The sequence below is a fragment of the Natrix helvetica genome, assembly GCF_964273705.1.
Source record: "Natrix helvetica genome assembly, chromosome: 1".
Classification (NCBI taxonomy): Eukaryota; Metazoa; Chordata; class Lepidosauria; order Squamata; family Natricidae; genus Natrix; species Natrix helvetica.
Genome location: NC_138548.1, coordinates 357698201 through 357713163, shown reverse-complemented (window position 1 = coordinate 357713163; position 14963 = coordinate 357698201). Strand labels below are relative to the sequence as shown.

At 45.6% G+C, this 14963-nt stretch overlaps 1 protein-coding gene across 2 annotated transcripts; it reads left to right on the top strand.

Annotated features, from left to right (window-relative positions):
• The first annotated feature begins 2983 nt into the window (after positions 1-2983).
• On the top strand, positions 2984-11421 carry LOC309388458 (uncharacterized protein). 2 transcript variants are annotated; one of them, XM_081945784.1, is made up of 7 exons: positions 2984-3296; positions 4023-4071; positions 4171-4736; positions 5195-5312; positions 5440-5522; positions 6172-6298; positions 8631-11421. In XM_081945784.1, exons 3-7 carry the CDS (start codon positions 4335-4337, stop codon positions 10262-10264), a joined length of 2364 nt encoding a protein of 787 aa, XP_081801910.1. In that variant the 5' UTR covers positions 2984-3296; positions 4023-4071; positions 4171-4334; the 3' UTR covers positions 10265-11421. The 2 variants fall into 2 exon arrangements, with proteins under 2 accessions (XP_081801910.1, XP_081801909.1); XM_081945783.1 differs by lacking the exon at positions 4023-4071.
• The last annotated feature ends 3542 nt before the right edge of the window (positions 11422-14963 follow it).

The window sequence follows — 14963 nt, the reverse complement described above, 5'->3', positions numbered from 1 at the left end:
ATGGTCTCCTGCAAACTCCACTCCCCTTTTGCTCCTCTTTTATATCCTCTGGGAGGAGCCATTCATCGTCCACCTGGGGCCTTACTCCCAAGTGAACCCTTGTTCTTTAGCTGTTCCGTTTTGTCTGGCAACTCTGCACATGCGCACACTGGGAACAGGCTCCAGCTGTTTGTCTGCCTCACTGATGTCTGCCTCTGAAGGCAGCTGATAACTGGCATACGGCTCTGGCCCCCTCTCTGCCTCCGACACAGAACCCTCATCAGAGCCTTCCCCAGACTCCAGGACTGGCCCATGTTCCTCCCCAAAGTCCTCACTGTCCGAATCTGCTCCATTGGCTGCTTGCAGGCCACAACAGGCACAGACTTCTTCCCAGCCGGGAATACTTTAAAATTATTACAGACAGAGAGGCAGTTTAGAGCAGAGGCAATGAATGATGCCTATTTGTGCGTATCCATTTGCTTACTTATTTATCCTTAGAAATCAGCTTTTTCTACTGACTAGAGTAGTGGTCCCCAAACTTTGCAGCTTGGTGGCCCTGCAGGGGGAAAAGAAGCCGGGATGTATGAGCAGTGGGCCAGCACACATGAGCATGCTTTCTGGCCCGCTACTCCTTTGAGGACGTGTGCATGTGTGGGCCAGCCTACCTCTCATATGAGCAGTTTCTCTCTCTCCCCCTCCCCAGCCAGGCTGCCAAGCTGCCAAGATTGATGGAGAAAGATCAAAAGGGGCAAAAACATATTTTGATTGCCTTAAATTCTTTAAAGATCTTACGCTTACTGCTCCTATTTCCTGTTGTATTTTCGCTATACAATACCTAAATCAATTTATTTGTTGTCTTATTTTTGCCACATGGTATTTGTATTTACTTTTGAGTAATTGCCTTTCTTCATTTTGTAATTCCTTTTCTCTAGTCACATATGAGACACGTTTTCCCATTCTCCATCAAATTTCTAAAACATCCATGAGTTTGGGTTTTTTCTTCCTTCTGGGACCTGTTTTATTTTGACGCTTCTTTTTCAGCAGGATCTTTTCTTTGGGATTATTGTTTATTATTATTATTATTATTATTATTATTATTATTATTATTATTATTATTATTATTATTATTATTATTATTATTATTATTATGTTAATCTTTGGTGAGATTCACAGCCTTTGGGGCTGGTTGGTAGCTCAGCAGCTCGAGTCCTAACCAAGGACCTAGGAACTGTTAAGGTAACGTCAGAGGATATAAGCTGTTCCAAGTAGGGTGGTTTTTTGTAGAATCAGAATGTTCAAATCTGATAAATTTAAAATTTCCAAATAGCAAGGTAGTCCTTTAGGTATTGCTCCAAGGGCTCCAATTACAATCGGGACAACACATGATTTCTTTTTCCACAGTCACTCAACCTCAATTTGCAAGTCCCGGTATTTTGTGATTTTTTCCTGCTGTTTATCTTCAATTCGTGCATCACCAGGTACTGCAATGTCAATGAACCATACTTTTTTCTTTTCAATTATTGTTATGTCAGGTGTGTTGTAAGCCAAGTGCCTGTCAGTCTGGATTCTGAAGTTCCACAAGATCTTGCCTTTCTCATTCTCTAAAACCTTCTCAACCTGATGGTCCCAGTGGTTTTTGCTGTACTCAAATCCAAACTTTTGGCACAATTTCCAGTGAATAATCTTAGCAACGCGGTCATGGCGTTGTAGGTAGTCAGTTTGTGAAATTTTGCTGCACCCGCTGATCAAGTGGTCGACTGTCTCATCTTTCTCATTACAGAGGTGACATTCGCTGTTGGTGGTAACATGTTGAATTTTTGCCTTCATGCAGTTTGTGGCTAAGGCTTTGCTCTTGAGCTGCCAAAATAAAGCCTTCTGTTTCTTTTTTCAGTACTCCTGATCTTAACCAGTTCCAAGTTAATTTTTGGTTAGTTTTATTGTTGTTGTTGTTGTTGTTGTTGTTGTTGTTGTTATTATTATTATTATTATTATTATTATTATTATTATTATTATTATTATTATTATTATTATTATTATTATTGGCTGCCTCTTAGTGCTTGCTACTCTGCTTCCATCACTTTAGACCTAAGTTTGCTAACAGCCACAAAACACAATCTGTGTTTGAAAGAGGAGCTCTTATTTCTCACCTGTTGACTGCCCAGAGGCATGGGTTTGAGAATGGCAGCTGTAATACTTCAATTACATAACAATGCAGATCTTGATCTTCCTAAATCATCCCTTCCCTGCCAGCCCCCACATCTCCTTCCCTCCTGGAATCTCTGCAGACCCTGCAGAGAAGCTGCTCTTGAGGAAAGCAACTTTTGAGACTCCACAGAGATTTCCTAGAGATGTTCGCAAGATCACAGGTGGTTCCTTAGGCATTAAAAAGAAGAAGATATAGAAACTGCCACCTCCTGGAGAGACCGGCTCCTTTCTAGAAAGGCAATGTTAGAGGGCCTCTGTTTTTCTACTCCATCATGCCAGGCCCGCATAGAATATGATCTCCCCTCCGTCCTTGCAGAGTCCTCTGGTATTGTAAGCAGGTTACAGGAACTGGGCATGGCTGCTCTAGTGAAGAGAAGGACCAGGGGAGACACGATAGCAGTCTTCCAATATTTGAGGAGCTGCCACAGAGAGGAAGGGGTCAAGCTATTTTCCAAATCACCTGAAGTCCAGACAAGGATTAATGGCTGGAAACTGGAGAGATTCAACCTGGAAATAACGAGGAACTTTCTGACAGTGAGAGCAATCAATCAATGGAACGGAAGTTGCCTTCAGAAGTTTTGGGAGCTTCATCACTTGAGACTTTCAAGAAGAGATTGTGCTGCCATTTGTCAGAAATGGTGTAAGGTCTCCTGCTTAAGCCGGAAGGGGGGGTGTTGTTGACCTATAAGGTCCCTTCCAGCTCTGTTAATCTGCTACCTCTGAAACAACCAAGCGAGCCCCTCGGCAGCTTTTGAAAGGGCTGGGTAGCCCTCAAGCCCCCCACCCCACCCCACCCCGCTTCAGGAGGGAACTGAGCATGCGCCTGGCTCTTTTGAAAGCTAAAGCAGGATACTTGCTGCCCCGGGGTATTTCCAGAAAAAGCTGAAAGTGCGCTTGTCCTTTCTTACAATTTCCGATTCTGCTCCACCTACCCACCCACCCCCGCGCTCGCTGAGAGCCTTAGGCTGAACCTTTCCAGGAAGTCAAAAAGCTGCAAAGAAGCCTTGCACGGATGGAGATCAAGACCTGACTCCGGAGTTGAATAAGCGTGGGAACTTTTCTATCGCGCTAAACTTCCTGGGCTGGACGGAGACATGTAAAACTTCCATCAGGTACGAGTCGTGGAATGCGGGGAGCCCGTTGTCCCATGTTCCCCTGTCGCCCCTGTGCATGCACGGGCCAGGCAGGGAAGAAATCAAAAACTACAGTCCCGCTGCCATGCCTCCAGGAGGAGAATCAGGATCAGCCGAAAGATCGGAGCCATACAGGATTAGGTTCAAAGTGGGAAACCTTTTTCCATGAGATGCCTGAATCAAAACGTCATGTTAAGCCAGGGGTGTCCAAACTTGGGAACTTTAAGACTTGTGGACTTCAACTCCCATGCTGGCTGGGGAATTCTGGGAGTTGAAGTCCACAAGTCTTAAAGTTCCCAAGTTTGGACACCCCTGTGTTAAGCCATAGCTTGTTTATTGATTTGGATATTGTTCAGTTTGTATTGGATTGTGGTTTGTTGATTGTTTATTTCTCTGGTATCCATAGCAGTTTGGGCCAGGGGGTTTAATGGGGTTCTGTTGTCTAAAGTTATACTGGAAGTTCAAATACTGATTGATTTACCTATTAAATTGATCTAGGTCGCCACTCCTCTCAATGGCTGTTCGTAACCTGAGACGTTTATGATTTGGATTCTACAGAGTTATTTTTTAGCTTTGCAAGCATCCATCAGAATTATATGAATAAATCATTAGGATACAGAAATCCAAAACATGAGTGTATCCAATACTTTTTAGTCCTTGGTAGAAGTTGATCCAGAAGCTTACTACAGAATTTTCTCCACACAGAGTTACATCTGTCTACTTACCAAGATTTCTCCCCTCTTCCCGCACATTGGTGGGTTCATCATCATTTCTTATTTCGGTTTTTGAGGGTGCTCCGTTGTTAAGTGGGTCACCCAATATTTCCGGAAGTTTCTTTTGTTTTTCATTTCAGATATGTAAGTTGGAAATTTTCCTGGTTCCTCTGGAGTCCTAAGTATCTTGTGTGGAAAGAGGGCCGAATGGCATTTAGGAGATTTGTCCAGACCTCTGGTGGTTAGTAAGACTTGGGGAGATCCATTCATCCATTTTGGAGCTGGTTTAGAGATCAGAAAGAAGATGGAGGGCCACCGCCCAGCAGATGCAGGAGTTGGAAAAGGCTTTAAAACTACTTGGCCTTGGAGCTGTGGAAAGAATGTGCAAAAGAGCCAAAAAGAGGAAGCCAACACTTCAGAGGTTCAATGCTGTCACTTCAGAAAAGTGCAGTTCCAGGAGGGGAAAAGTCCCCGAAATGTTTGCAGTCAGCTTCACCGCCTTTGCCGTCAATGGCTGCAGCCACAGAGACACACCAAGGCTCAGATGCTGGACCTGGTGCTCCTGGAGCAGTTCCTGTCTGTCCTTCCCCCAGAGATGGAGCAATGGGTGCGGGATTGTGGAGCGGAGACCAGTTCCCAGGCGGTGGCCCTGGCCGAAGGCTTCTTGCTGACCCAGGAGGAGGAAAAAATGGAAGAATATTTGCAGGTGTGAAAATGTAATCAGTTCTAAGAAGGATCTTACTGAATTTGTCAATACCCCTCTAGCATAATTTTTTGGCCAGTTATTCTATTCTCCCAGAGCATGTATTTGGAGCAATTCTTCCATTCTCATTTTTCAACGTCAGTGATGGATACTGTAGTCTGCTAGGTTGACGGTGCAGTATGATAATTCATTTCTGTCTCTGTGCTCTTCCTGTTAGATATTGTAAATAGTTATAGAGGTTTCCACTCCAGTCCTCCATTTAGGCGGGAAGCCTGGGTTAACCTGATTGGTTGAGAGGCCTGACAGCTCCCTATAAAAGGGGAGCTGTCAGACCTCACAGTTGCTGGATTGTACACACTTGACTGCTAATAAAGAGCTGTTGTTGCCTTCATGTCCGGAGTCTGTCCTCTCATTGCCCTGATCTAACACTTCCCTTCTTTGTCATGTCACATCATGTCTAGAAATCCTTGGAAGCTGGGAGTGAATATGGCAAGGAAAGGAAAGATTCAGCCAAATTCTCTCAAGAGCTGCAGTTCAGGGAGACCTTCCAGAAAGATCAAAGTCAGGACACTATGCCAGGTAAAAGAAGTATTTCTGTGGGATGTGAAGTTTAACATCTAGCTGATCGTTTGCTTATCTTCAATGGAATTTGTCTCTGGTTCCTTTTTTTAACAAATCTGCTTCCACCATTTTCTGTCCCTCACAGAGAATAGAAAGCTCTCCTTGGTATTTTTAGAATCACCTCCTCTTCATGATAGAGCTGAAAGGGTGGCTGAACCTCTGCCTCAGGTAGGAGAAGAAATATAAGAAAGGTCCGTGAATCTTGGATGGGTTTTATTTTTTTCCTGGAATTCAGTGTATAATAAAGCTGGCTCTAACCAACACAAATTTTGTATCAGGTCATTGAAAATTCACACTCAGCTTAACCTACCTCGTTCTTCTGATAACCTTTCTCCAACCTCCTGCTTCAGACTCATTGACCAGATGTTGTCTTCACTAGATCTTCTGTCTCCCAAGGTCATTCTCACATACCATTACAAGTTTTCCCAACACTTCCATGAAAGTGTGGAGTGGGGGGAAGAGTTGGTCCCTCACTGGGTAATGCAAGCCATTGACAAAAAATGCCAAATGGGTTTTCCATGTATTTTCTTGTGCCCACTCTAAGAAAAATCAGAGTCATTGGTACGTAGTGGTTTTAAGACCAATTGACCAAGAAAACTATTTTAATTGGCTTCACTGAAAGGCATTCCAAGTTCCTTCCAACTTGATCCAATGTGCTTCAGTTGTGCTATCACCCCAAAGTGGTGAGATCTCATTCAGAATTCTGCAGAAGATGCCCATTTTGTTCATGACATCTCTTTTTTAGAATTATTGGAAGAAAACTGTCAAATTATGCTTGGGATTATCTGTTAATAGGGAAACTTCTTTCCTTGTTCAGGATGTTGTGTCTTTTGAGGAAGTGGCCGTGTATTTCTCCGAGGAGGAGTGGTCTCAGCTGGATCCTGCCCAAAAAGCTCTCCATGGGGAAGTCATGCTGGAGAATTCCAGGAATCTGGCTTCTCTGGGTAAGAACCCCTGTCTGTGCTCAGATATGGAGAGAGAAGACATTGGGGGTTAGACGTAACCATCTACTTTTGATAAAATATATCCGATAATGTAGCACTTTTTAAATTTATATCCTATCTTTATTTTTATTTTTTTAGTACAGGTACAACCTTGAGATACAATAGGCCATTTAACATTCAAAATCATGACAGACCCCCTCCATAAGCTCCTTATGACCCCATTTCAAGGTTAAGACGGCTGTAGCAGGCTTGTCATTCACTCTGACAACACTCTACAGATTTACCTGCAGTGCCCTCCTGCTTCGGTTTTCCCATCCCATCCTGCCAAAACCCTTCAATGCTCGGGACTTCTCCTCTCATGCCCATCATGCCCCACACTTAACGTCTGAAGCTCTCCGGACCTCATTGTGGAAGGAGGGCAAGCCATGTGTCCCAGGGATGCAGTTTGAAGCAGTGTGTGTGGTGGCCGCCATTTTGTCCTGCATATTTACGGGTAGGGACAAAATGGCGGCCATCACACAAATGGCTTTCTTTTTCTGCCTTACAGAGGTCTGCGCATTGCTGCAGAAGCTTCTGTATTCTGCAGAAACCTTCTTCAGCACTGGTGCAAACCTGTTAAGGCAGCAAAACGAAGCCGTTTGTCCCAGCGCCGTGTGGTAGTGACCGGAATGCTGTTGCTGTTTTGTGGATGGGACAAAATGGTTGCTATTTTTGAAACTGCTCTGTGGCTGTACAAAGAAGGAAAAAAATGTGGCTGCACAAAGGAGCATTCCAGTGCTCTGGAAGGCCTCAGAGAAGGATGTTTGGCCTGGTGGGGTGTGAATCAGGCCTAAGGCTTAGGATGACCCAATGCAAGTGGGAAAAGTTCTGTTTGGGACCCAAGACATTGGAAGTGGAGCATGGGGTGGCTTGTGGGATGGGAGAGGCCTTAGGAGGACCAGGGCAAGTGAGCCTGGTCCTGTACTAGACTTCCAACATCCTCCCCCCACCCAGGAGGCACTCCAGGTGCTCCACTTAACAACTGGAACATTGGTTTATGTTTCACCGGGGAGGACAGGAATGGGAGGTCATTAGGTGACACCTTTCACCTAAAGACTGTGCAACCTGCAACAGTGGTGGGTGCATCCCATTATCGTTGTATCTCGAGGACTGCCTATAAATAAAGCAGCGGACATGCCTCATACTCCTTCCATCTCCTATTTTTCTCTATAACAACAGCCTTGTGTCATGGGCGAGCTGAGAGAGAGAGAGACTGGCCCAAAGTCACCCAAGTGGCATTCATGCTTAAGGAGAAGCTAGTCCTCAAGGCGTCTGGTTTTCTAGTGTGGTGCCTTAACCAGTAGACCAAACTGCCTCTATGCAAAAAAGAAATTTATTGAAAGGGAAATGGGAACACTGCACAGGTATCCATTTTCACAGAAATGAAATGGGTATCTTTCCAAGTTCCTTCTGCTCATAAAAGGCAAAATATTCATATTTATTTATTTCCACGAAAGAGACAATTGGCAAAAAAAGAGAGAACTAATGACCGCATTGGTTGGAAACATGTGGAAGAGGCCTTCATCCTGGATAGACAGCGGCTAAGATGATGATGATGATATATTTCCATGCCATAGAAGATTATAGCAGGAAATTGTGGGGTGGGCTGCATGCAGGGATTGGATGGCCTCCCTTAAGCAAATTTCTGCCTTCCTTGTATTGATGCTGAATGGCTGCTATTCAAGACCAGGTGCTATTAAACACCAATTTAGTATATAATAATATTGTTCTTTGACATGATCTGATGGTGGATGAAGCAAGTGACTGGCATGCATAAGGAAGACCTGGATGTGCCCTTAAAGGGACATTCCTTTTTCAGAAACGGGCCCACTTGGGAACTGTGTTTGGCATCATCCCAAATTGGAAGTGGGGAGCTATTGCCATCCATAAGGTCCTGTTCGTTTTCAAAGGCACTGCTCTGCAGACAAGTGGAAATGAGACTTTCATTGAAATTGGGAAGCTGGTGGGTAAGCTGCTGCCCCTGCCTGATATGGTATCCAAAGCATTTCAGGAGTTCATAACACAATGTGACTGACCCAGGTCATCAATACACTGGTGGTCAAGGATTAGATCAGGGTTTTATCTTAGGTTCATTGTGACATGATCCGTTCCTGATGTACGAACCTGATAGGAGCCCACTTGGAAATGCATATTTGGTAAAACCTTAGTTCAGATCTTCATATTAGTCAACAAAGCGGACAAAAATATATTGATCAGATAAATTTTAGCAGAAAAAGTTTGATCTTTAATCATTTCCGTAGTTTTCTGACAATTTTCATTTTGCTTTTTCAAGGCTTTAATGGGCAAGAGAGTAAGAATTGCAAGGAGCAACGCCAAGCAATCCACTCGAAAGACAGAAAAGGGAAATTTGCAGATCAGACGCAACCAAAGAGTGATGAAACAAAGCAATCACAAAATGGAATTAAAAAAGGCTTTCCTTGGGTCAGTCGGCTTCGTAACCATACAATCATTGATATGGGAGAAAGACCATATCAAAGCATGGAGTGTGGAAAGAACTTTAATACATCAGATTATTTGATTTTCCATAAGAAAACACATTCAGAAGAGAAACCAAATACTTGCAAGAAGTGTGGAAAGAGCTTCTCTTATAATCACTCTCTTAGAAGACATGAAAGGGATCACAAAGGAAACAGACCTTATAAATGCATGGATTGTGGAAAGACGTTTACTCATAGGACTACTCTTAATTCCCACAAGAAGATCCACACAGGAGAGAAGCCATATAAATGCATGGAGTGTGGAAAGATCTTTAGTTTTGCTGGTAGTCTTACTTACCACAAGAGGATACACACAGGAGAGAAGCCATATCAGTGCATGGAGTGTGGAAAGAGCTTTACTAGTAGGAGTACTCTTAATTCCCACAAGAGGATCCACACAGGAAAGAAGCCATATCAGTGCATGGAGTGTGGAAAGAGCTTTAGTTTTTCTGGTAGTCTTACTTGCCACAAGAGGATCCACACAGGAGAGAACCCATATCAATGCATGGAGTGTGGAAAGACCTTTACTTGTAGCAGCAATCTTAATTCCCACAAGAGGATCCACACAGGAGAGAAGCCATATCAGTGCATGGAGTGTGGAAAGAGCTTTACTAGTAGGAGTACTCTTAATTCCCACAAGAGGATCCACACAGGAAAGAAGCCATATCAGTGCATGGAGTGTGGAAAGAGCTTTACTAGTAGGAGTACTTTTAATTCCCACAAGAGGATCCACACAGGAAAGAAGCCATATCAGTGCATGGAGTGTGGAAAGAGCTTTAGTTTTTCTGGTAGTCTTACTTGCCACAACAGGATCCACACAGGAGAGAACCCATATCAATGCATGGAGTGTGGAAAGACCTTTACTTGTAGCAGCAATCTTAATTCCCACAAGAGGATCCACACAGGAAAGAAGCCATATCAGTGCATGGAGTGTGGAAAGAGCTTTAGTTTTTCTGGTAGTCTTACTTGCCACAAGAGGATCCACACAGGAGAGAACCCATATCAATGCATGGAGTGTGGAAGGACCTTTACTTGTAGCAGCAATCTTAATTCCCACAAGAGGATCCACACAGGAAAGAAGCCATATCAGTGCATTGAGTGTGGAAAGAGCTTTAGTTTTTCTGGTAGTCTTACTTGCCACAAGAGGATCCACACAGGAGAGAACCCATATCAATGCATGGAGTGTGGAAAGACCTTTACTTGTAGCAGCAATCTTAATTCCCACAAGAGGATCCACACAGGAAAGAAGCCATATCAGTGCATGGAGTGTGGAAAGAGCTTTAGTTTTTCTGGTAGTCTTACTTGCCACAAGAGGATCCACACAGGAGAGAAGCCATATCAGTGCATGGAGTGTGGAAGGACCTTTACTTGTAGCAGCAATCTTAATTCCCACAAGAGGATCCACACAGGAAAGAAGCCATATCAGTGAATGGAATGTGGAAAGAGCTTTAGTTTTGGTAGTAGTTTTACTTACCACAAGAGGATGCACACAGGAGAATCCATATAAATGCATGGAGTGTGGAAAGAACTTTACTCGTAGCAGTCATCTTAGTTCCCACAACTTGATCCACACAGGAGAAAAGCCATGTCAATGCATGGAATGTGGAAAGACCTTTACTTGTAGGAGTACTCTAAATTCCCACAAGAGGATCCACACAGGAGAGAACCCATATCAATGCATGGAATGTGGAAAGAGCTTTAGATTCAGAGGTTATCTTACTAGGCCTAAAAGGATTATCCACTCAGGAGAATCCCGATCAATGCAGGGAGCGTGGAAAGAGCACCCATGACAATGCGTCCATTATAAAACGGAAAAGTATCCACACAAGGAGGAAAAAACATCTAAATATGTGGAAAGGGATTTAGGAGGAATTATGATCTTAATTTCCATTAAAGGATCCCCAGAGGGGGGAAACCGTATCAGTGGAAAGAATTTGAGAAGTCGTAGCTCTCATTTGCCATGAAAGGTTCCACAGAGGGAAGCAGTGTTATCAATGCAGGGAGTGCAGGAAGAGCTTCAATACAAATAGTTGTCTAAAATCTCACGCAAGGGTCCATTTGAATAATAATAAATATCAAACCTACTTCGATATGCCCACATAAATTACCTTTCTAATCCAGATCAGAACAATCCTAAATCATAATTGTGGTTTTGCTAAGTAGGAGGTTGCAAAGAAAATGTAACAATGGAGATAATGAAAATTAACTGCTCTGCCAGCAATGTGTCCTGCGTATTAGTTAATAGTTGCAGATTCCCCAATTGTGTTTGGAGGGACTCCATCTGAACAGTATATCCCTGCTGTGTCTCAGGTAGAGAAAAGTTGATCAGCATTTCTCCCTTCAGACCAGAAGTGTATAACCCTCCATCCCTTTCTAGAGTTCAAGTTGTTTCTCCTTCCCTTAATCTTATTACAATCTACGTTTCCATCCTTACTTCTTATTATGAAACCCAACGACAGCAATAGTTGGGGAAGAAATTTTACTGATCCTGAATTGGAAGAAGCAGTTCAGCGTCTGTCTCCTATCTTGTGATCTTCCTTCCTTCCTTCCTTCCTTCCTTCCTTCCTTCCTTCCTTCCTTCCTTCCTTCCTTTCCTTTCCTTTCCTTCCTTCCCTTGTTTTGCTTTATGTAAAAGTGAAAAAAAAGAACTTAAAGCATGTTGAGGTCACAGTCAAGAATCAGCCGAGGAAAGAGATTTTTGGAACCCGGGGGAATAGGACAATCATTCCAGGAATGGTGGTAGATATCTCCATATTGGAAAGTGCTGCAATTTTTACAAAGGAATTTCTATTTCATGGGGATGAAAGTAACTAAATTTGAACAGAGAACTTATCACAGAATCCTCACCACAAACCTGTATAAATGTATGGAAGAAACTTCAGAGGAAGAATTCTGGAAAGGAACTATGATTTAGAAGTCCTACAGATGGACATGCAAATGCTTCTCCAGTGAAAGTCCCAAATTCTGGTTTTCTCTGGAGTGGTCAGGACTCAGACAAAGGCTAAAATATATTTTGTTTTTTACATTTACCTAAAACCTGAGATTAAATTAACTAAATAGTGTTAACTTGATTATTTTTGAGTCATATATTTAATGAACTTTGGGTCGATTGGCAAATTACAAGCATGAGATGTTTGGAGGGGTCTACTTGAGGGTTTTGGATTCTCATGCTAGCTTGAAAAGGCCGCTTAATAGGAGACTTAAGTGGAGAAGTTGAGGGGAAACTAATTTGTCCAAAGACCTGAATTTACAGCAGGAAATAAGAGCCCCAAGTCTCAGATCCGACCTTGGTACCCTCAATGACACCGTCCTCACATCTGATGCCAGGGTTTATTTTTATTTTTTATTTATTATTCATATTTATAGACCGCCCCCTCTCCCGAAAGGGACTCGGGGCGGTGTACAGTCATTAAAATGCGTTATAAAATACATACATAAAACAGTTAAATAATTAAATACGTAGGTGAAGGAGGTTGTAAGACTGTATATAGAATAATAAATATAATACATTAAAAGCTTATTAAAACCCCAAACCCAATTAAAATGAATAAATCCCCGGGAGGTAAAACTAAGAAAGTGCCAGGCCAGCTGATTGAAATAGGTGAGTCTTTAACTTTTGCCGGAAGGAACGGAGGTCGGTGGTAGTTCGAATGTCTGGGGGGAGGTCATTCCAGAGGGTTGGGCCCATCACAGAGAAGGATCTACTCCTAGGTGTCGCCCGCTGGCATTGCCTAGCAGACGGCACCAGGAGGAGCCCCTCTCTGTGTGAGCGGATAGGTCGCAGGGACGTGTGTGGTAGGATGCGATCCTGCAGATACCTAGGTCCTATGCCATGGAGCGCTTTAAAGATGGTAATCAGTACCTTGAAACGCACCCGAAAGGCCACAGGTAGCCAGTGCAGCTCGCGCAGGAGAGGTGTTACGTGGGAGTAACGAGTACTTCCCATAATAACCCGCGCGGCTGCGTTCTGAACTAGCTGCAGTCTCCGGATGCGTCCCAAGGGAAGCCCCATGTAGAGAGCATTGCAGTAGTCCAGGCGAGACGTCACCAGCGCATGAGTGACCGTGCGCAGGGCATTCCGGTCCAGTAGGGGGCGCAATTGGCGCACCAGGCGAACCTGGTGGAACGCCCCCCTTGCCACGGCTGCCACATGGTCCTCCATTGACAGCCGGGCATCGAGGAGGACGCCCAAATTGCGCGCCCGCTCCACAGGGGACAGCTGTTCGCCCCCTATGGCCAGCGATGGGGTCAGCTGGCTGAACCGAGGCGCCGGTACCCACAGCCACTCAGTCTTGGAGGGGTTGAGTTTGAGTCTGTTGTCCCCCATCCAGACCCCGACGGCTTCCAAACACCGGGACATCACTTCGACAGCCTCGTTGGGGTGGTTTGGGGTTGAAATATACAGCTGAGTATCATCAGCGTAAAGATGGTACTCAACCCCAAAACCACGGATGATCTCGCCCAGCGGCTTCACATATGCGTTGAACAGGAGAGGCGAGAGGACCGACCCCTGTGGCACCCCACAAGTGAGTGGCCTCAGGGACGACCTCTGCCCCCCTGTCAACACACATTGCTTCCGGTCGGAGAGGTAGGAGCCGAACCACCGCAGAATGGTGCCTCCGACTCCCATCCCCTCCAACCGGCGCAATAGGATACCATGGTCGATGGTATCAAAAGCCGCCGAGAGGTCTAATAGGACCAGGATAGAGGAACAACCCCTATCTCTGGCCCTCCAGAGATCATCAACCAACGCGACCAAGGCTGTCTCAGTGCTGTGCCCGGGTCGGAAGCCGGACTGGCGTGGGTCTAGATAGTCGGATTCGTCTAGGTGTCGTGGAAATTGTTGCACCACCACATTCTCAACAACCTTTGCCAAAAAGGGGAGGTTGGAGACTGGACGATAATTAGCTAGCTCCATTGGGTCGAGCGAAGGTCTCTTGAGCAAGGGTCTCACCACCGCCTCTTTCAAGGCGGTAGGTAAGTATCCCTCACCCAATGAGGCGTTCACCAGGCCCAGGAGCCAGCCTCGTGTCACCTCCCAGGCTGCCAGTACCAGCCAGGAGGGGCACGGGTCCGTTAAACATGTGGTAGGTCGCAGCCGTCCACGCAACCTGTCCAAATCCTCGGGGGCAACAGAGTCAAACTCCTCCCAGAATGGTCTCTCAAGACTCGCTGTTGGCAGCTCGTCTGGTCCACTGACGGAGGCCCACCCGTTCCGGATCTGATCGATTTTGTCCTGAAGATATTCTCCAAACTCCTCTGCTCTACCCTGTAAGGGTGTCTCCCGCGCCCCCTGCGATAAAAGGGAGCGGGTCACCCTAAACAGGGCGGCAGGGTGGTTATCCGCGGACGCAATAAGAGCAGCACAGTGTCTACGTTTGGCCGCTCTTATTGCCACAAGGTAAGTCCGCAAATAGGCTCTTACCTGTGTTCGGTCAGATTCGGAGCGTGAGGACCTCCACCTGCTCTCTAGACGTCTCCTGTGGCGCTTCATCACCCTAAGCTCCTCAGTAAACCAAGGAGCCCGGGTGGGTCGATGCCGCAGGAGAGGTCGCAAAGGCGCAACCCGGTCCAAGGCCCCAGTCGTCGCCCTATTCCAGGCAGTCACTAGGTCCTCGGAGCGGGAGCGGGACAAGGCTACAGGAATTGGCCCAAGCTCCGTCTGGAATCTATCAGATTCCATCAGGTGCCTGGGGCGGTACCAGTTTATAGAGTCTGGTTCCGCCTCCTCGCGGTGGGGGATAGCGCCAGGGAAGTCCAGCCGGAGGGATGAGTGGTCTGACCATGACAGGGGCGTGATGACTAAATCCCCTATTCCCAGATCACTCGTCCACTGTTCAGATACAAAAATGAGGTCCAGTGTGTGGCCCCCTTCGTGAGTGGGGCCCTGCACTAATTGGGTCAGGTCCATGGCCGTCATGGAAGCCATGAACTCCCGAGCCACCTCGGAAGCCGCTCCCGTTGACGGCAAGTTGAAGTCCCCCATGACCAAAAGTCTGGGAGTCTCAACTGCCGTCGCTGAGATTAGCTTGAGGAGCTCGGGCAGGGCTGCTGATGCATAGCGAGGAGCCAAGTATACAATCAGCAAGCCCCACTGCCTCCCTGGGCCCCAGTTCACACCAAGGGAC